Source organism: Mobula birostris, chromosome 12 (genome assembly GCF_030028105.1).
Source record: "Mobula birostris isolate sMobBir1 chromosome 12, sMobBir1.hap1, whole genome shotgun sequence".
Taxonomy (NCBI): domain Eukaryota; kingdom Metazoa; phylum Chordata; class Chondrichthyes; order Myliobatiformes; family Myliobatidae; genus Mobula; species Mobula birostris.
The window spans coordinates 70,027,805-70,048,229 of record NC_092381.1 but is presented as its reverse complement, the minus strand read 5'-3'; the positions used below and the strand labels follow the sequence as shown (position 1 = coordinate 70,048,229).

Below are 20,425 nucleotides of genomic sequence, written 5' to 3'. Positions count from 1 at the left end.
AATGCACTACACAAGGCGTCCATATTGTGCTCTTTAAATAAATATACACTTCTTGATTTGTGCCAGGAGGGTGATGATATTCTTGGACTTTTTCCAAAATGTTTTACATAACAGGCTTGTATTAAAGACTACAGCACATGGATTCAGGGGTAGATTAGCTTTGTTGATAATAAATCAGCTAAGAGACATTGAAAAGCAGGGAACAGTCATGAAGAGTGGCTACTCAGATTGGAGAAAGAAGAGATGCCATGTTTCACAAGAAAATAGTACTGAATAGTATTACGCACTTATAATTTTATGCTAATAATTTAGGCAAACAATGGTGCCACATCATCTAACTGCAAGGAGTAGCTAACGCTGAGAAAGCATGTAATATTGGGTAATTTAAACTGAGCAACTACACAGCAAATGAATTTAATTTTAATAAATATGGCATGATACTATTGGAAGGAAAAAAAACGTTCATCTACACTTCTGAAGTAAACTGAATGTTTATAAGTGCAGAGTATTCCAGGGAAACAGAATTATGAAAAGCAGCAGCATAGGATGGCAGAACGAATGAAAACAAAACATCCCTATTTATTCTATGGATATACATGAGAAATCAGAAAAATATATTTGCATGGAATCCAAGTCAAGTTTAATGTCAAGTGCGGTGAGGTACAAAACAAGGAAAAACATGCTTGCAGCAGCTTCATGGGAATATACTGTGCAGTAGATTCAGACAACACACAGATCATAAATTATACTGCACGTTACACTGATTTGGTCTCCATGTTTTCATAAAGGGTATAAAAACATTGGAAGATATTCAAAGCGCAAGATGATTTATGAGAGCAATTGTGTAAAAGATTATACAGTCTGTGATATTTTCCTTTAGGATAGGGAAGAATCGAGAGGCTATGAACAGACTGAATATGGCAGATGTAGAGTGAACGTGACTTCAGGTAACATACACAAAATGCTGGAGGAACTCATCATGTCAGGCAGCATCCATGGAAATGAACAGGAAACAAAACAAATGGCCATAAATACAATGTTAGTAACAAATTAGCAAGATAGGGAGAGATTTCTTTTCTTAAAGTGAGAGCAATAATGAAGTTGCTATCAAACAACAGTTGTTGAGGCGAAAAGCTGGATGTTTTCTAAAGGAAACCAGATAAAGCAACTGAGAAGAAATTAAAGGATATCCAAGAAAGGCTGAGCTGTGTACGACAACAAAGAATACCTAGGCGAATGGCCCTTACTATAATAAAACGGGTATATGCATTGTTACATGCCAATGACATTTCACCAGATGCAGTTCTGATTAATGGACATCAGCCTAAAATATTAATTGTTTCTATCATCTCCCTTCAGATTCTGCTGGACTTTGCAACAATTATAACAACAATTATAGTATTTGCAACAATTTTGTTGATTTTTATATTTCAGATACCTAGCAACTGCAGAATTTGCCATACCATGTCTATTTCTGTTGTATAATTAGAGAATAGCAAAATTAGCAAGACAATAGACATTGATCACATGCAAAATTTCTCTTCCAAACTATTGTTTACAAACTTGAGTGAATGATAAGTGTACAAAATGTAAAGCATGCAAAATTGACAAGTTTCCACCCCAACCAAGGAACAGAGCGCCAGAAAAACCATCTAATAATCTGTTCTTTCAGGTATAATACAGTCTGGTAGCGTGGGAGGAGGGGGGAGGATATTGGCACAGAAGCAGAAGGGTGGTATGGTAGCTGAGGGATTAGCCTAACGCTTTATAGTGAGAGTGAAAGGGTTTAATTCCTACTGATTTCTGTAAGGAGTTGGTATGTTCTCACCTGATGATGATGATGATGATGATGATTTCTGTAAGGAGTTGGTATGTTCTTACCAGGACCACGAGTTTCCCCTGGCTGCCCTGATTACCCCCGACATTCCAAAGATGCACGAGTGAGTAAATTGTGGGCATGCTATGTTGCTGCCGGAACATGGCAACACTTGCAGGCTACCCTCAGCACATCCACAGTCTGCGTTGGTTGTCGATGCAAACAACACATTTCACCCTTTGTTTCAATTTAGATGTGTCAAATAAGGCTAATCTTCATTTCATGCTTCTTCAAACCTGGTATTACACATGAGCCTTTTAACTTTTGAATAATCTCCACTGTTATTACAGGTTGGCTGAAATTTTGATGAAATTATTTCAATTTCATTTTAATTGCCTTACCTTAATTTTAGTCGTCTTATTTTAGGTTAACCAACTTATTTTATTTTAACTGGGTTACAGTTTATTGTTACTTATGCAGTATTTTCCATCACTTTATGTCGACCTGCTGGTTGGGATGCTTACTTAGTAGGCTTAGGTTAAACAACTGCGATGGGACTTACTGGGAGTGGTGAAATCCAGAGCGAATGCTTTATGATGACTCACCAGGCAGAGATTCCTCCTGGGATCAAGCAATCTGGCAACATACAGCAACAAAGTTCACTCATTAGGAATGGTCAATTGGCAATCATGAACAGGCTCCCATATGGAACTAGACCTCATTAAGGAAAGAAGGGCATTGAAAGAGACAACTAGAGCATTTACTTGAACAGTTGATTTGGATGAAAATCTATTATTAGTTATGTAAATCTGTCAGACTGATCTCACCTGGTTCACACTCCTTTTTAGCAGAGTTCCTTTCTGATTGATCAAGCATGGGAAGTGATGGAGTCGATGGCTGAAGAGAACTTATCAGCTGAATGCTGAGGGACCCTATACTCGAACAAAGTTTTTTGAAGTTCTGTGCCAACTCAGGGTAGTTTTGCTCCAAAAAAGACTGCTGTTTGCATAAAAGACCCTCGATTGTTTTAATACTGTGGGCTAATTCAGGCTTTGTTGAAATCATCTGGGATTCAGGCTGAGGGAAGTCATGGAAAGCATCTTGGGATTCATATTTTTCACATCCACTGCCTTGGCATTTGACAGCAACTGGACGTTCTATGTCATTATCCTTCGTGGCATTGCTCCCAGCAGCAGAACCGCTCTGAATGTTCTTCAGACCGTCAGAATCACTCTCACTATTGTCGTCACACACCGCACTGCAGTCTTTGTTCACCTTGCTGCTGCTCACATGACGCATGCAGCGCAGTGATAAGTCATGGTCAGTCTCAACAGCCTTGCTGCATACGTGGACTGCAGCATCTGTCGCTTTCTCACTTGTTTCAACAACTGCCATAACATCTGCATTACTGACGGCGATGTGATCTGTACAGACCCCTACACTGCGTGTCTCTATTAGATTTGTGTGTGCTGCGCTTGCACTGCACTCTTCGCGATGTATTGACCTGGTGACTGGTTGGAGGCCTGGCTCGATATCATGCTTGCACATTTGTTTTGATTCACTCGGTTCAAGGAGTCCAAATTCGAGTTCAGTGATACCTCGATTGCTTTGATTTGTAGGCTGGGTAACTGCACCGGGTACCTCAGTTTGGTCTTGTGTACATTTCCTTTCAAAGTGTACAGCTGGATCTTCCAGATTATTTGAGGAGACAATATTTCTATTATCCTTGGGGACTACAGTTTCCTCTGCCAACCTGGGTTCTTGAGTTCCACCATGAAGCTGATTTTCCTGTACGGTTCCTGGTTCTTTAATGGAAAACTTCTCTGTGCTTGAGTGTGGTACAAATACCAGCCCCAACTCCCCACTGGTAACTTGAATACCCATATCCCTTGTTCTGTGTTCATTGTCTTCTACAGTGCAGGAGTTCTGAAAGGCTTCCTTACGGATACTGAAATCAACGTTTTCATTTCCACTTACAGTAACGTTTGAAACAAGTTTAATTTGATCATCAAGGTTGGTCACTTTTTCACTTTGGAATTTTTCATCCGAGCTGAGGAACTCAGAGGCTATACTTTTGATCGGGAGTGATGTCCGACCTCCTACTGTTTCTGATCCACCTGGTGTGACTGAAGAACTGCTTTGGTTTCCTGCTGTGATGTAGTTGGTTTTGTCTCCGTTATTATCAAATTTCATCTCTGGGACAGAAGTCTGTGTTGCATTCTGATGAATTTTCAACTGAATACAGAGCTGTTCTTTTTCTTCCTGTAACACACGTACTTGCTGCTTGAGTTCAGTAATGGTCTTTACTTGCTCTTGCATCTCACTGTTTCTACCCTGAACAAGTTTTACTTGCTGCTGTAGCTGACCGACCTCAGTCGACGGCATGTTTAACTGTGGTGCAACTTCAGTGATGGTGTAGTTCTCCCGGATAACTGCATTGCCCAGCGTACTGAAGCCACAATTTTGTGATGGGTCTAATTTTTGCTGGGACGTGGAAAGTCTTTGATGTTGTTCTTCAGAACTCCGCTCCTTGAAATCAACTGGTACACTGGATGTCCTTAGAAGGGGAGGTTTTATCCAGCTGTGGGGAGTCAGTCCATTCTCCACAAAACTTTCCCTGGCATTAGATAAAGTCTTTCCTGATCTGTAATCATACAGTTTAGGTTGTGATAGTGATGGTTCATAGTTACACAGAGAACTTTTAAATAGCTCCTGGATGCTGGCCCCTTTACATCTGTTGTTAGGTGCCTGGGAAGAAGTGATCTTGCATTTGTCCCCATACCTTCCACAAGAATGAGAATCAGCTGAGGAGAATTGAGTATTGGTGATACTGAAATTTCTAGGCAATGTGCTATATTTTGGTTGCTTGGTTTTCTTCTGGATGTAAACCTTCTTGATGGTATTTCCTTTTTCTATATCATCAACATATTTCAGGAAGTCCAGGTCCAGGTGGAATCCATAAGGGGTTTCCACTGAATATGGGGATTGCTTTGTATTGTCCTCACTGGCACACATCTCAGACAACTTGATGTTGGCTTTAAAAAAAAATAGATTTTAAGAAAACATCTAAATACCAAAAATTTTAAACTTCATATTACGAGCATGCAAATCCAACTAATTCATTCCATAATGTCAAGTGACAACCTTGAGATAAGCTACCAAAACAGAATTACGCTCAATTATGCCCTGTCCTCTACAACAGCTGTTTTTCACTAATATTAGTGAAGACAAATGAATTGATAGACCAAGACCATAAGGCATAGGAGCAGAATTGGGCCATTTGGCCCATCAAGTCTGCTCTGCCATTCCATCATGGCTGATTTATTATCCCTCTCAACCCCATTCTTCTGCCCCCTACACGTAACCTTTGACACCCTGACTAATCAAGAACCTATCAACCTCCTGTCCTGAAGTCCACAATCATTTCCCTGGTCTTATTGAATTGGGTGAGAGGTTGTTGTTATTACACCACTCAGCCCAGTTTTCAATCTCCCTCCTGTACGCTGATTCATCACCCCGTTTGATACAGCCCACACAGTGGTGTCATCAACAAAACTGTATATAGTGTTGGAGCTGTACTTAGCCATACAGTCATAGCAAGTAGAGCAGGGGGCTAAGTACACATCCCTGCGATACCCCTGTGCTGATGGAGGTTGTAGAGGAACACACATAAAGGTTGCTGGTGAACGCAGCAGGCCAGGCAGCATCTCTAGGAAGAGGTGCAGTCGACGTTTCGGGCCGAGACCCTTCGTCAGGACTAACTGAAGGAAGAGTGAGTAAGGGATTTGAAAGTTGGAGGGGGAGGGGGAGATCCAAAATGATAGGAGAAGACAGGAGGGGGAGGGATAGAGCCAAGAGCTGGACAGGTGATAGGCAAAAGGGATACGAGAGGATCATGGGACAGGAGGTCCGGGAAGAAAGACAGGGGGGGGAGACCCAGAGGATGGGCAAGGGGTATATTCAGAGGGACAGAGGGAGAAAAAGGAGAGTGAGAGAAAGAATGTGTGTATAAAAATAAGTAACAGATGGGGTACGAGGGGGAGGTGGGGCATTAGCGGAAGTTAGAGAAGTCGATGTTCATGCCATCAGGTTGGAGGCTACCCAGACGGAATATAAGGTGTTGTTCCTCCAACCTGCGTGTGGCTTCATCTTTACAGTAGAGGAGGCCGTGGATAGACATGTCAGAATGGGAATGGCATGTGGAATTAAAATGTGTGGCCACTGGGAAATCCCGCTTTCTCTGGCGGACAGAGCATAGATGTTCAGCAAGGTGGTCTCCCAGTCTGCGTTGGGTCTCGCCAATATATAAAAGGCCACATCGGGAGCACCGGGCGCAGTATATCACCCCAGTCGACTCACAGGTGAAGAGTTGCCTCACCTGGAAGGACTGTTTGGGGCCCTGAATGGTGGTAAGGGAGGAAGTGTAAGGGCATGTGTAGCACTTGTTCCGCTTACACGGATAAGTGCCAGGAGGGAGATCAGTGGGGAGGGATGGGGGGGAACGAATGGACAAGGGAGTTGTGTAGGGAGCGATCCCTGCGGAATGCAGAGAGAGTGGGGGAGGGAAAGATGTGCTTAGTGGTGGGATCCCGTTGGAGGTGGCGGAAGTTACGGAGAATAATATGTTGGACCCGAAGGCTGGTGGGGTGGTAGGTGATTTCCTCACCTACCACCCCACCAGCTTCCGGGTCCAACATATTATTCCTCACCTACCACCCCACCAGCCTCCAGGTCCAACATATTATTCCTCACCTACCACCCCGCCAGCCTCCGGGTCCAACATATTATACCTCACCTAATCCCTTACTCACTCTTCCTTCAGTTCGTCCTGATGAAGGGTCTCGGCCTGAAATATCGACTGCACCTCTTCCTGGAGATGTTGCCTGGCTCGCTGCGTTCACCAGCAACTTTTATGTGTGTTGCTTGAATTTCCAGCATCTGCAGAATTCCTGTTGTTTGCGTTTTGAGATTGTAGAGATGTTTTTGCCAACCCGAACTGACTGGAATCTACAAGTGAGGAAAGCCGGGATCCAATTGCACAAGGGGGTACCTTCTTCTCCTCTGCTATGAATACCTCCTCAGTCCTGTCTTTTTGCATTACTATTGAATATTTTTAATAAATACTACTTATTGTAATTTAAATTTTATAATACTATATATTACAATGAACTGCTGCTGCAAGACAATAAATTTGACAATGTATGTTGGTGATATTAAACCTGATTCTGAAGAGATGCTTCTCTGCTGCTCCCATTCTCCGGCATCCAAATCCCCTCCGGATTCTCAGTGGTAGAGGCAGATGCATTGGACGTGGGTGCCAGGGCCGTCCTCTCCCAGCGAGGACCAGGTGGGATGACTCACCCTTGTGCCTTCTTACAGTCATAGAAAACTACAGCACAGAAACAGGCCCTTTGGCCCATCGAGTCAATGCTGAACCATTTAAACAGCGTGGTCCCACTGACTTGCAACCGGACCATAGCCCTCACTACCACTCCCATCCACATACCTATCTAAACGTCTCTTAACTGTTGAAATTAAAATCCCATCCACGACTTGCACTGGTTGCTTGTTCTACACTCTCACCACTCTCTGAGTGAAGTTTCCCCTCATATTCCCCTTAAACATCTCATCTTTCACCTTTAACCCATGACTTCTAGTTGTAGTCTCACCCAGCCTCAGTAGAAAAAGACTGCTTGCATTTACCCTATCTTTTCCCCTCATAATTTTGTATACCTCTATCAAATCTCACCCAGCCTTCTGTGTTCTGGGGAATTAAGTCCTAAACTGTTCAATCTTCCCTATTAACTAAGGTTCTCCAATCTCTATACTCTTTCAGTATTAATTATATCTTTCTTGTAGGTCGGTAGCCAAAACTGCACACAATACTCTAAATTAGGCCTCAGCAATGTCTTATACAACTTCAACACAACATCCCAACTCATGTACTCAATACTTTGATCTATGAAAGCCAATGTGCCAAAGCTTCCTTTATGACCCTATCTACTTGTGACACCACTTTCAATGAATTTTGGACCTGTTTTCCCAGATCCCTTTGTTCTGCCGTACTCTTCAATGTCCTACAGCTCACTGTGTAGAATCTACCCTGGTTGGTCCTCCCAAAGTGCAAGACCTCATACTTGTCTGCATTAAATTCTATCTGTCATTTTTCAGCCAACTTTTCCATCTGGTCCAGATCGTGCTGTAAGGTTTGAAAGTATTCCTCGCTGTCCACTACACTCACAATCTTGGTGTCATATGCAGATTTGCTGATCCAGTTAACCATGTTATCATCCAGATCATTAATATAGATGACAAGCAACAACAGACACAGCACCGGTCCCTGTGGTACTCCACTAGTCACAGGCCTCCAGTCAGTGAGGCAACCATCGATTACCATTCTCATCCAATTTACTACCTCATCTTGAATGCCAAGTGACTGAACCTTATCGTGCAACCTCCCATGTGGGACCTTACAAATGCCTTCCTGAAGTCCATGTAGATAACATCCACAGACTTGCCTTCATCAATATTCCTGGTAACCTCCTCAAAACACTCTAAGGTTGGTTAAATATGACCTTCCATGCACAAAGCCTGCTGACTATCCCTAATTGAATTCTGTCTATCTAACTACACATATCTGGTCCTTTAGAATACCTTCCAGAAACGTTCCCACTACAGGTGTCAGGCTCAATGACCTATAATTTCCTGGTTTATTCTTAGAGCCTTTCTTAAACAATAAAACAACATTAGCTATCCTCCAATCCTCTGGTACTTCACCTGTTGCTAAGGATGATTTAAATATCTCTACTAGGGCCCCTGAAATTTCTGCACTGGCCTCCCACAGGGTCTGAGGGAACACCTTGTCAGGCTCTGGGGATTTATCCACCCAGATTTTCCTCAAGACAGCAAACCCCTCCTCCTCTGTAACCTGTGTAGGGTCCATGACCTTACTGCTGCTTTGCTTCACTTCTATTGACACTGACCGTCTCCCAAGTAAACACAGATGCAAAATAAAAAAAAAAATCCATTTAAAATCTCCTCCATCTATTTTGGGTCTGGTATTCTAGTTCCCATATCGTTCAGCTCCAGGGGCAGCATGGTAGCATAGTGGTTAGCACAACATTTTATAATACGTTGCTACCACTGCCAGTCTGGAGTTTGTATGTTGTCCCCGTGACCACGTGGGCTTTCCTCTGGGCGCATCAGTTTCCTCCCACAGGCCAAAGATGTACCAGTTGGTAGGTTGATTGGTCATTGCAAATTTTCCCATGACTAAGCTAGGGGTAAATCAGGGGTTACTGGGCAACATGGTTAGAAGGGCGGAAGGGCCTGTACAACACTGTATCTCAAGTTTTAAAAATGCATCCATGCAGAATGAGCAAACCTTACCACTAGGATATTTGTCCCCTCCAGTTTAGGAGCAAACTTTCTCTTCTGCACAGATTCCACCTTCCCTGGGAGAAAGTACAAGGATCCAAAAATTTGAGGCCTTCCTTCCTGCACCAACTCCTTGGCCATGTGTTAAACTGCATGATCTTCATATTTCTGGCCTCACTAGCACGTGACAATCCTGAGTCCTGTCCTTCAACTTAGCACCAAACTCCCTGAATATTTTGCAGAACCTCATTCCTCTTTTTATCTATGTCATTGGTATCTATATGGACCATCACCTCCGGCTGCTCGCCCTCACCCTTAAGAATGCTGCGGACGTAATCCGAGATGTCACGGTCGCTGGCACCCAGGAGACAACATACCATTTGGGAATCTTGTTCTCGTCCATAGAACCTCCTTTAGTTCCTCTAACTAATGAATCCCCTATCATGACAGTTCACCTCTTCTCCCTCCATCCCTCCTGAGCCGCAGAGCCAGACTCAGTGCCAGAGACTGAATGCTGTGGCTTTTCTCTGCGAAGTCACCCCCCAACAGTATCCAAAGTGATATAGCTGTTGTGAGGGGGATAGCCACAGGGGTGCTCTGCACTAGCTGTTTAACCCCTTTTACCCTTCTGTTTGTCACCCAGTTTTCTGTGTCTTGTACCTTGGATGTAACTACCTCTTCATATGTTCTACCTATCACCCCTCAACCTCCCGAGTGACCCAGAGGTCATCCAGTTCCAGCTCCAGCTCCTTAACATGGAGTGTTAGAAGCTGCAGCTGGATGCACTTCTTGCAGGTAAAGCTGTCAGGGACACCCTGCCATCTCACAACCCGCAAGAGGAGCATTCAGCTATTCTGCCTGGCTTCCCTACTGCTCTATCTGTGCAATTATAAAGAAGGAAACAATAAATAAACTGAAAAGATCTACCACAGCTTTGCGCCTTTTCTCACTCAAGCCTCCAAGAGCTAAAGCCTCAAATCCCCATTCTAACACTGTCCACTCCAACAAAGACCACTCCAATTACCTCTGCCTTAGTTTTATTTGCCCTTGCTAATGAATCACGCATGTTCAACTCTACACAATGCCGTTATCAAGTAAGAGACAGGAAGTTACTCACCATTAAATGGAGACATTGTCGGATGGGAAACACCAAGCGCTTTCTGGTCTGTACTGACCACCAGAACCTCGTATTCATACAAAAGATCGGCCAACTCAACCCACATCAGGCTCGTGGGCCCTCTTCTTCCAGCAATTTAATTTCACCATCTCCTAATGACCCAGTTCCAAGAAAACACTAAGGTGGATGCCCTGTCATGATGGTTCGAGCTGAAATTGAGATCAACCCATCATTCCATCCCTGCAGATCCTCACCTCAATTGTCTAGGATCTTGAGAACCAGATCTTCCTGGCCCTACTGCACGAGGCTACTGCAGCCAACACACCTGACAACTGCAGGTATGTGCCAATGGCAATGGGACCACTCCTCACCCGTCTGGCCATCCAGGCATGAGGTGGTCTCTGGATTTTCTGCATTGCCAGTCCTGATGGCCCACCATGTTCACAGATGAATGTCAATTTGTCACTGCCTACCCTCAATGTGCACAGTCCATCTCCTCCAACAAGGAATCCTCTGGTCTCTCGCGACCCCTGTCAGCCCTTCACCACCTGTGGTCACACATTGCCTTGGATTTCTTCTTGGGTTTGCCACCCTCCACTGGGGCCATGGTGATCATGATGGTGATGGACCAGTTCTCCAAGGCAACCCACTTCTTTGCTCTCCCCAAGCTTCCATCAGCCGCTGATTCATCTGACCTGGTTCTGCATCATGCAGTTCGCCTCCACGGCTCACAATTTTCCAAGAACAGGTGGGCAGCCTTCTGCTCCCTCCTCTACACCTCAGTGAGCTTGTCCTCTGGCCATCATCCACAGACCAACGGACAGTTAGAGCCAATCAGCAAGTAGAAAAGTTTCTGCAATGCCTCACCGCCTCAAGTCTTTCCATGTGGAAGAAGCATATGCTCTGGTCCGAACTGTCCCACAATCTACACACCTCCTCCATCATGGGGATGTCACTCTTTGAAGTACTTCATGGCTACCAACCCCAGTTGCTACCCCCACCCGCTGGAGGAGCCAATGGTGGAGGTTCTGTCCACCAAGCTCTGCTTCACTGCTGCCAGAATGCTTGGATGACGATAAGAAAGACTATCCTAGCTGCGAACCGCGCCTATAGCCACTGGTGCTCAGCCAGACTACTCCAACCGAGGGCTGTCCACCCAAGATCTGCCCTTGTGCACTGACTCCTGGAAGCTCTCACCCTGATTCATTGGGGCCTTTAAGACTGCTCATCACATCAACCCAGACACTTACTGTCTCCAGCTGCCACAGTCCTTCAGGATCACACCTATCTTCCACGTGTCCTGCCCCAAGCCTGTTGTCCATGGACCACTCAACCCATATAGGCCTGAACCTCTGGAACCAAAGATGGCGGATGGTGGTCTGGTGTACTTGATACACCAGTTGATGGATTCACACTATCATGAGCAGGGTGTGCAGTCCCTGGTCAGCTGGGAGGGATGGAGCCAAGAGGAGAAATTATGGGTTGCTGGGGCCAGCTGTTTGGGGTGGAGGGCTTCCTGTCAGGCCTTCACATGCAGGCTCCTCCTGGTCTCCACTCAGACAACAGGAACCACCTGCCACTCATTTCCAACTCACCACCCGCAGCCTATTTAAACCTTACTCTCAACCACAATCCTTGTTCGCTCAGCCTCAACCAGTTGCACCTAGCCTCCAGTTAGCTTGCTGCCTTGCCATGTTAAATATCTGATTTCTCTTGCTTTGTGGCCCATTGTAGCACGTTATTTTGCAGTTTATTAAAGTTATCGCCTACTGATAAAATAATCTCTGTTCTGTGCGTGGATCAAGCCTTCTGTATGTTTCCTGACACCAGCTTCAGGAAGTGAGTGATGGAATGGAAAGGAAATCAGCGGAAAGATTAAACTGACGGTCACCTTCCATTCCCATCCCTCTGTAATATTTGTGAGATTTGGGCATTTATTTACCCTGACACCAGTGATACCCCTGAAATTAATTTGCATCAAATGTTGAAAAATAAATGTTCTGACTTACCTGGATGATCTGGGGATTGTAAAACTTCTGACATTCTGTCTTAGCAGAACGTGGCTTGATAAATTCAGTGAAACTGACTGAGCTGCAAGCAAAAGTAGGCAAATAAAATTAACCTCTTAAATTTTAAACTATTGGTCTATTTAACTTAGGAAGCCATTGCTTGATATTTTGTACCTCTCCAATAACACATCAATGATTCATTACAAAGTAGTTTTTCACATGTAGTATTTCAGCTGCCTCTTACTCTTTCCCAGTTCAAAAGAAGGATCTTTGACCTAAAATATTAATTCTGCTTCACTTTCCACGGATGCTGACTGACCTGGTGAGTATTTCCAGCACGGCTAATTTTATTTCAGATCTCCAACATTTGCAGTTTGTTGATCTTCACTGTTTGGTATCAGTCTCGGCACAGGAACTAAAGGCGGCCTATATATTATCCATTAATCTTTGTATTAGTGTATCATTTAACATAAGGAAATAGAAACTTGACAGTTATCACTACATGTTTTATTGAAGCAATCCTAAAGACATAAGAGTATCAAATCTCTGAAAGTTTTAATGACTATAATTTGATTCACAGCTCCAAATTCAACAAAATTTGGGTATAACAGAAAAGGATTATGTTATGACAGGGTTACCCAAGCTAAGAGGCAAGGAGAAAGAAATATTATCGAAAGCACTGTCATATAATTATTGTAATAACAATTTAAACGTTCTATGTTGTCTGACCTCTGGGAAGCAAACTCCTAATACTAATAGGCCAGCAAAGGAAAATCAAAATATCTTCTATGATAGAAATCCAAAGCACAAATAGGATGTTTTTTGGGGGGAAAAAATCACTCTACGTTTCAGTCTCTAATCTCATGTGAAGGCTGCAGAGGCAAATTTAGCTATTGCAGCCTCTTTTCCATTGACCAAGAACTGATAGATGAAGAGATGATGCAATTGGAAGAGGAAAGGATAACAATCGAAACTGAATGCAGTAGCGAATGGACCGAACGTAAAGCAACTACATGAGATTTTTGCTGCAATGATTCCAGAAAAGTGTGACTTTAATTTTGAAAGGGTATGTAGGTTTAGGGCATATTTGCAGGATGGTTTGAGTGCTTACAAAGAACTGTATGATAGAAAAATGCGCGAGGCTAAGCACTCAAGCATACTGTCGTTTTTCAAGCCTTCCACGTCAACCACAGCAGACGATGAACCTCGACCTTTGACATCGAGGCAGGCAGACATAGAAGAAGATAACCTGCCTGCCCTGATGGAAACAGACGACGATGAGATGACACCACAGTGTCCCTCCACCCAAACCTCCGACGACTCAGCCTAACACACCATCATCAGTGTGCTCGCTGTCTTCCCGATTCCAGTAAGTGATACTACACTGTACATACATTATTTCTACATTATATAGGCTGTGTATTTTTATGTGTTATTTGGTATGATTTGGCAACTCCATAGCTTGAAGGTTACTGGAGAGAGTGTTTCTGCCAAGAGCATTTGCGCCAAGTGTTTCTGCTGAGAGTGCTTGCGTGAGATTTTCGTTACGATGGACAGTGCAATGATTGCAGAGAAGTATTTCTACTTTATATAGGCTGTGTATTTATCATATCATTCCTACTTTTACTATATGTTACTGTTATTTTAAGTTTTAAGTTTTATGTGTTATTTGGCATGATTTGGTAGGTTATTTTTTGGGTCTGCGAACGCTCTCAAATTTTTCCCATATAAATAAATGATAATTGCTTCTTCACTCTATGACATTCTGGCTTACGAACTGTTTCATAGGAATGCTCTACCATCGGATGGCGGGGAAAACCTGGTTTTGGGGAGGAACTCAGCACGCTATCTAGTGGTGGGGGTGGGGGGGGGTGTGGAATGGAATTGTTGAAATATTTCCAGTGATTTGCTTATGTCTACTGAATAGGTTGAGAAAGCAGTGAGTTTTCTCAAGGAGCTCAAGAAACATTCTCTCTCATTGGATAAGGTCAGTAGAAAATAAGGCTTTGGTAAAAAAAAATTGCTAATAATCAGCTTTAATATTAATCAAATGTGGTCACAGGGAGAAAGGAAGGAACCTGTGAGCAAGCTGAAAAAAAGTTTCATTTACTAAAGTTGAACCTTGTTGTCTCTACAACCGTGAATCCTGAGCATTCATCCCTACTTACTCCTTCTTAGCTCGTTCTCTCTGTTCAGCTCATTGACTGCTTTCTGTCTTCTACAAGATTTGACAAGATTTACTAAAATGCTACAAAAATAAATTAATGCAATTCATCTGCTGTGACCTTTATGCAACTTTAGAAACCTTGGTTAAGTATATAGCTGTTGCACATTTCCATCAACAGATAAATAAACTGTCTCTGCAGTTTTAGCAAATGGTTTGGAGTCCAGATTTCAACCATACTGGAAAAAGCTGCTCACGGGCCATCAGGAATGTGGGCACTTTAAAACTGCTTGTGGTACATTAACCACGATGGAACTTACAAGTCTTGTTGTGCATTTGGTGAGTTGGTTGCAGTGACAACTAAATTCAGCTTAATTAAAGGACCAACAGTGTACAACAGAATATACTTCTGGCCCTGTTCATCCATGAATAATTCTGTGCAATTTCTGCTTGTGATTATATTAATCAACACTCAAAGATTAAAAATAAGTGGCAATATTTAAACACAAGGTGGAGTCTTGGTTTCTGATTCAGCTAACAGCATTCACTATGAAGCAGGGTAACTCGAAGCCCATGTGAGCTATAATGATCAGCAGCGATTGTGGGCAGGACATACTGCAGGAAGAACTGGTGGAATATAGGAGCTCAGCTGAAAGAAAACTAAAATAGATTTAGTCTAAAGACGGAGAAGACCAGTGTTAAGAGGTGGAATTTGGGTACTTCTGGTTCTAGAATACTGGGATTGAAAGCTCGGTCTGAAGCTGAATATGCGATGATCTGAACAGCCTTATGCAGTGAGATATGGCAGTAACTGTCAGTTTCAGAATGAAGCTTGTGGCAGGGTTCATAAAGTTGAGGCAACGGTCAATTCAATGTTCAGTTGCAAAGTGACAGCTTATCTAAAATTGCACACCAGGCATGTATTTTTTCCCAGCAGAGCAGCAACAAAGGACAGAGGTGTTATCAGCCTTTGGTGATCCCATGTCGGAAGATGACATTACCAAGAAATCAGATGGGGAGGAATGAGTCAAGGATAAATGCTGAGAGGTTTCAATGCACAGGTAAAAGCTTTGACTAAGACTTCAGTCATTGCAATTTTCCAAAATACCATAAATACATGTTTGACCTTTGCAACATTTGGTATTTCCAGTCAGCTATTTTCAGCCTCAGATCAGACCACACAGCTCACTGTGTCCGAAGCATGGACACAGGCCGTTAAACACACTGGGACTTCCTTCTTCAGTTGCATTTCTAAGGAAGGAGTGAATAACATATAGCACAAAACCAGAGAAGATTATGAATGGCTATATAATACAACTGTTCTCATTGTTCTGACAGAATAAGATTGTTTAGCCAAACCAGTTCCTATTATTACCACCATCTTAGTATTAAAACAATTCAGCACATGTTCCAAACCAAAACCATAGAGCCAAACGTGGGATCACTTGCCTAAAGAGATAGGAAAATGAGACAATTTGCATTCACTAACCTCTTGGAAGTATCTGTTCAGAAGGAAAACTGTGCAGTCTCTTTCTTAATCCAAGAATTAAGAATCCAAGGACTACAGACCCAACTGTTTTGCCTCTCTTGATAGAACAACGCCTGCTCCCAATCGCAGAATTAAACCAAGCAGAAATGATTTAGAACATAGAACTTTACAGCTGAAGAACAGGCCACTCGGCCTACCATGTCTGTGCTGACCATGATGCCAATACAAGCTCATCACGTCTGGCCTGCACGTGATTTCTATCCCCCCATACTCTGCGTGTCCATGTGCCTATATAAATGCCCTAAAGTGCCACAATAGAGTCTGCTTATTGGCAGTACATTTCATGCACCTACTATGTGTGGAAAAGAAACTTACCCTACACATCTCCTTCAAACTTTTCCCCTCTTAACTTAAAGCTATGTCCTCTGGTGTTTGACGTTTTTAATCTGGTAGAAGAAAAGGCTTCTACTTATGTCTCTCAATTTTATAAACCTCTGCCAGGTGTCCTTTTGGCATCTGAAGCTCCACAGAGAACAGTTCAATTTGCCCAATCTCTCCTCAGAGCTATTATTCTCTAACCTTGGCAGCATCTTGTAAATGTCTTCTACATTCACTCCAAAGCCTTCACATGCTACCTGCAATTGGAACTAAGAACTGCACACAATTCTTCAATGCAGCCTAACCAAAGACTTATGCACAAGAGAGTCTGCAGTTGCTGGAAGTCTTGAGCAACACACTCCCCACTTTCTATAGGGATCTCTCTCTACACGATTCTCTTGTCCGCTCATCCCTCCCCATTGATCTCCCTCCTGGCACATCCCGGCAAGAGGGGCAAGTGCCGCACCTGCTCCCTTACCGCCTTTCAGGGCCCCAAACAGTCCTTCCAGGTGAGGTGATCTGGGAGTCTGTTGGGGTGACCTACTGTGTCCAGTGCTCCCAGTGAGGCCTGCTCTACATCAGCAAGACCATTTTGTCAAGGACCTTCACTCCATCCACCACAATAGGTGGATCTCCTGCTTCAACTTCTCATTCCAACGTGTCCGTCCATGGCCTCCTCTACTGCCACTCAGGTTAGAAGAGCAACACCTCATATTACATCTGGGTAGCCTTCCACCTGATGGCATAAACATAAATTTCTTTAATCCAGTAATTTCTTTCTCCTTCCACCTCTCTTTTTTCATTCCCCATTCTGGTTATCCTCTCACCACTTCTCTTCTCCTCAGCTGTCCATCACTTTCCCCTGGTGTGCCTCCTCCTTTTCTCTCTTCAATGGTCCACTGTCCTCCCCTATCAGATTCCTCTTCAACCCTTCTCCTTTTCCACCTATCACCTCCCAGCTTACTTCATAAAACTCTCCCCTTCGCCTATCACCCGTCAACGTGCACTCCTTACGCCCCCTCCAGTCCTCTTATTCTGACTTCTGCCCCTTCCTGTCCAGCCACAAATGGGGTCTTGGCCTGAAACATCGACTGTTCATCCCTCCTCCGTAGTTACTGCCCGACTTGCTGAGTTCCTCCAGCATTCTGTGTGTGTTGTCAAAGATTTCTGCAGCTGCAGCATCATTTCTTGACTCTTACTCTAGATGCCTTAATCAACAAAAGGTAAGCATGCCATATGCTTTCTTTACTATGCTGTCTACTTACAGTACGTTGCCACTTGCAAAGAGATATGGACTTGAATTTCAAGATCCCACTGTACTTCAATATTTCTAAGGGCCCTGCCATTTATTTGAATTATTTTATTTAAATGCAGTTAAGCCAATTTCAGTTTAATTATGGTCCATTAACACTGATATTATAGATTCATTATTGAGAATTAAGTTCATGCTAATGACATGTTTCTCTTGTAACTCAGTCTTGCTGTAGAGTATAAGTGTCATTATTTGGTTATATGAATGCTGCGGGCAAGACACTGTAGTTAGTAAGAACACTTTTCACTGTTACTACAAATTGTAGAACATTATGGTTAAAAATTAGATCACATAGCTCAATTTTTGGGTACCAAAAGTAAACTTAGTTCCCAAAAGTATGCAAAGACCTTTTACAAAAAGGAAACAGAGCAGGCAGATCATAATATCAATCACTGCAACACTGCATCTAATACCAGTTCTGTCATTCTAGAGCTCAGTGCTGACTAACAACGTATTTTAATCTCCTACAGTGAACATGTGGAATATTGATTTAGTTTGGTTACGGGCCAATTCCTTCTGGTAGTTACTATGAGTCTGTAACAGATGTTTAAAGACTTCTTGTTGACTTGTCATCAGCACCAGCTGATTGATTTATGAGAAGGTGTATTCATGCACAGTTGGCCCTCCTTATCCGCGAGTTCCGCATGCGCGAATTCAACCAACCGCGAATCGAGAAAACCCAGAAGTGCTCTTCCAGCACTTGTTGTTCGAACATGTACAGACTTTTTTTTTCTTGTCATTATTCCCTAAACAATTCAGTATAACAACTATTTTACATAGCATTTACATTGTTTTAGGTATTACAAATAATCTAGAGATGATTTAAAGTATACAGGAGGATGTGCGTAGTTTATCGTGGATCGGGATGAAAAAAAACCAGTAAGTTCTCTTACTAAGTCAGATGGAACAGGTCCATCTGGTATTATTTAGCGTCAGTTAGTCAAACATTTGTCTTAGTATATAGTATATATTTTACCTTTCTATGCATATAAAACACTTAAGAAAGGTATGTTTCAGTGCCGGGCTCGGGAACAGAAATTCCCGAGTTCGATCCAGTGACAGACCACTCCCGAGCGCACACTCCATCCATGCCGGGTTGATGTGGAGGATCAAAAATCCAAAACCCCAAAACCCAATAATTAAACCACTGGGTTGCTTAGTAATAATTGTAGCTTTCATCAGAGCAGGGCCTTTCTCACTTTACCCTTTAAAATTGTTCTGATTGTTGACCAACTGTAGCCTAATGCTTTTCCAATGACCGATGGCGTTTCACCTCTTTCCGATCGCTTTATTATTTCCACTTTATTTTCAATTGTGATCATGATTATTTTTGTGAACAGAAAAACTGTGGATTCAGAGCTCCACTGCCGGGTCCTAATGCCCACTGCACTGAGACAGGTTAAATAAGGTCTGGGGTTCCGCTGGGTCCTAAGATCCACTGTATTGAGACAGGTTGAATAACGGACTTGAGCATCCGCGTTTTTTGGTATCCGCGAAGGGTCCCGGAACCAATCCCTCACAGATGAGGAGGGCTGATAGTACACTTCCTTTTAGGAATGGCATTCCTGGGAGAATGAACAGGACTGTGGGCAGAGGGGAGACAAGAAGCAAGACCTACACAAAGCTGTCAGGGAGTTTTCTTATCTGATCCTCAGCAGGAAACAATAAGTGGGATGTCTATGTAGCGAAAGGGCATGTTTGCCAGAATTTGCCGCTTATAGCCATCACAGCAATCCAGACCAAAATAGAGGGATGACTTTCCAGAGGCTGTCAAGATGAACACGTGTCTGCCCTTGGCTCCTTTCGAGTTGGGATTGAGAGACATCTGCAGCATCACACTGATAGGTTACTGCTTAAGGCAAAACCACCATAGTTCCTACTGGAAACACTCGGCAGGTTATCTATGTAAAAGACAGAGTTAATGTTTCAAATTGAAGTCCTTTCATCAGGAGAGACTAAATATTTCTCCCTGAACAAGTGTTGCCTGACCCAAACACTTCCTGCATTTTTAGGTCTCAGCCCGAAACGTCATCCATCCAGTTGCCGCTGTAGATGCTGCCTGACCCGCTGTGTTCTTCTAGCATGTTACGTGTGTTGCTTCAGATTTCCAGCCTCTGTGTTTCCTTTCTTCATTTCAGACTTCCAATAACTGCAGTACTTTTCATTTCCTTCCATCCTGAGACAGGATGGTGGTGTGGTGTTGAAATACGGGAATTTATGGAACAATTCTGGAGATTGGAGTTAAAGATACTTTCTCCTTTAAAGATGCTTTCCACATGGAGCCAAATGGTGTGGCACCACAGATGGAGAAAGACAAGCTACATAAAAGCTTGAGTCGGTGTTCTGGTACAAACAGCCCTTGGCTCAATATGTTATGATTAGACACTTTTAACAGACTATCATCACTTAGACTATATAGGCTGATGAATTCACACGCTCTTGTGGTTGGGAAGGAAAATTAAATAAAAATAGAAAATGTTGGAAACACTCAGGAGGCTGGACAGCATCTGTGGAAAGAGAAATAGTTAAAACATCCTGAAGCTTCATCAGAGCAGCAAGTTAGGAATGTTGTTGCTCGCTTCTACTGTTTGCATGCTGTGGTTTTTCCCATTCCTCTGTGCATAAGGTGTTGGTCTTTTTAATTGTTTGTTTAATTTGGTTCTTTCAGATTTCTTACTGTGTGACTGCTTGTAAACAAACTTATCTCAAGGTTGTGTAATATATACATTTTTTTGATAATAAATATATTTTGAACTTTGAATT

General features: G+C 43.0%; 1 protein-coding gene across 4 annotated transcripts in view; it reads right to left on the bottom strand.

Moving 5' to 3' along the window:
- The window catches only part of LOC140206354 (KN motif and ankyrin repeat domain-containing protein 4-like), a 111,749-nt gene that overhangs the window by 28,555 nt on the left and 62,769 nt on the right, over positions 1-20,425 (bottom strand). For all 4 annotated transcript variants that reach the window (XM_072274719.1, XM_072274718.1, XM_072274717.1 and 1 more), the window contains 2 exons: positions 12,320-12,401; positions 2,644-4,851 (listed from right to left, as the gene is read on the bottom strand). In XM_072274719.1, coding sequence (XP_072130820.1) covers positions 2,644-4,851; positions 12,320-12,353 — 2,242 coding nt within the window. In that variant the 5' untranslated portion in view covers positions 12,354-12,401. The remainder of the gene's footprint in view (positions 1-2,643; positions 4,852-12,319; positions 12,402-20,425) is intronic.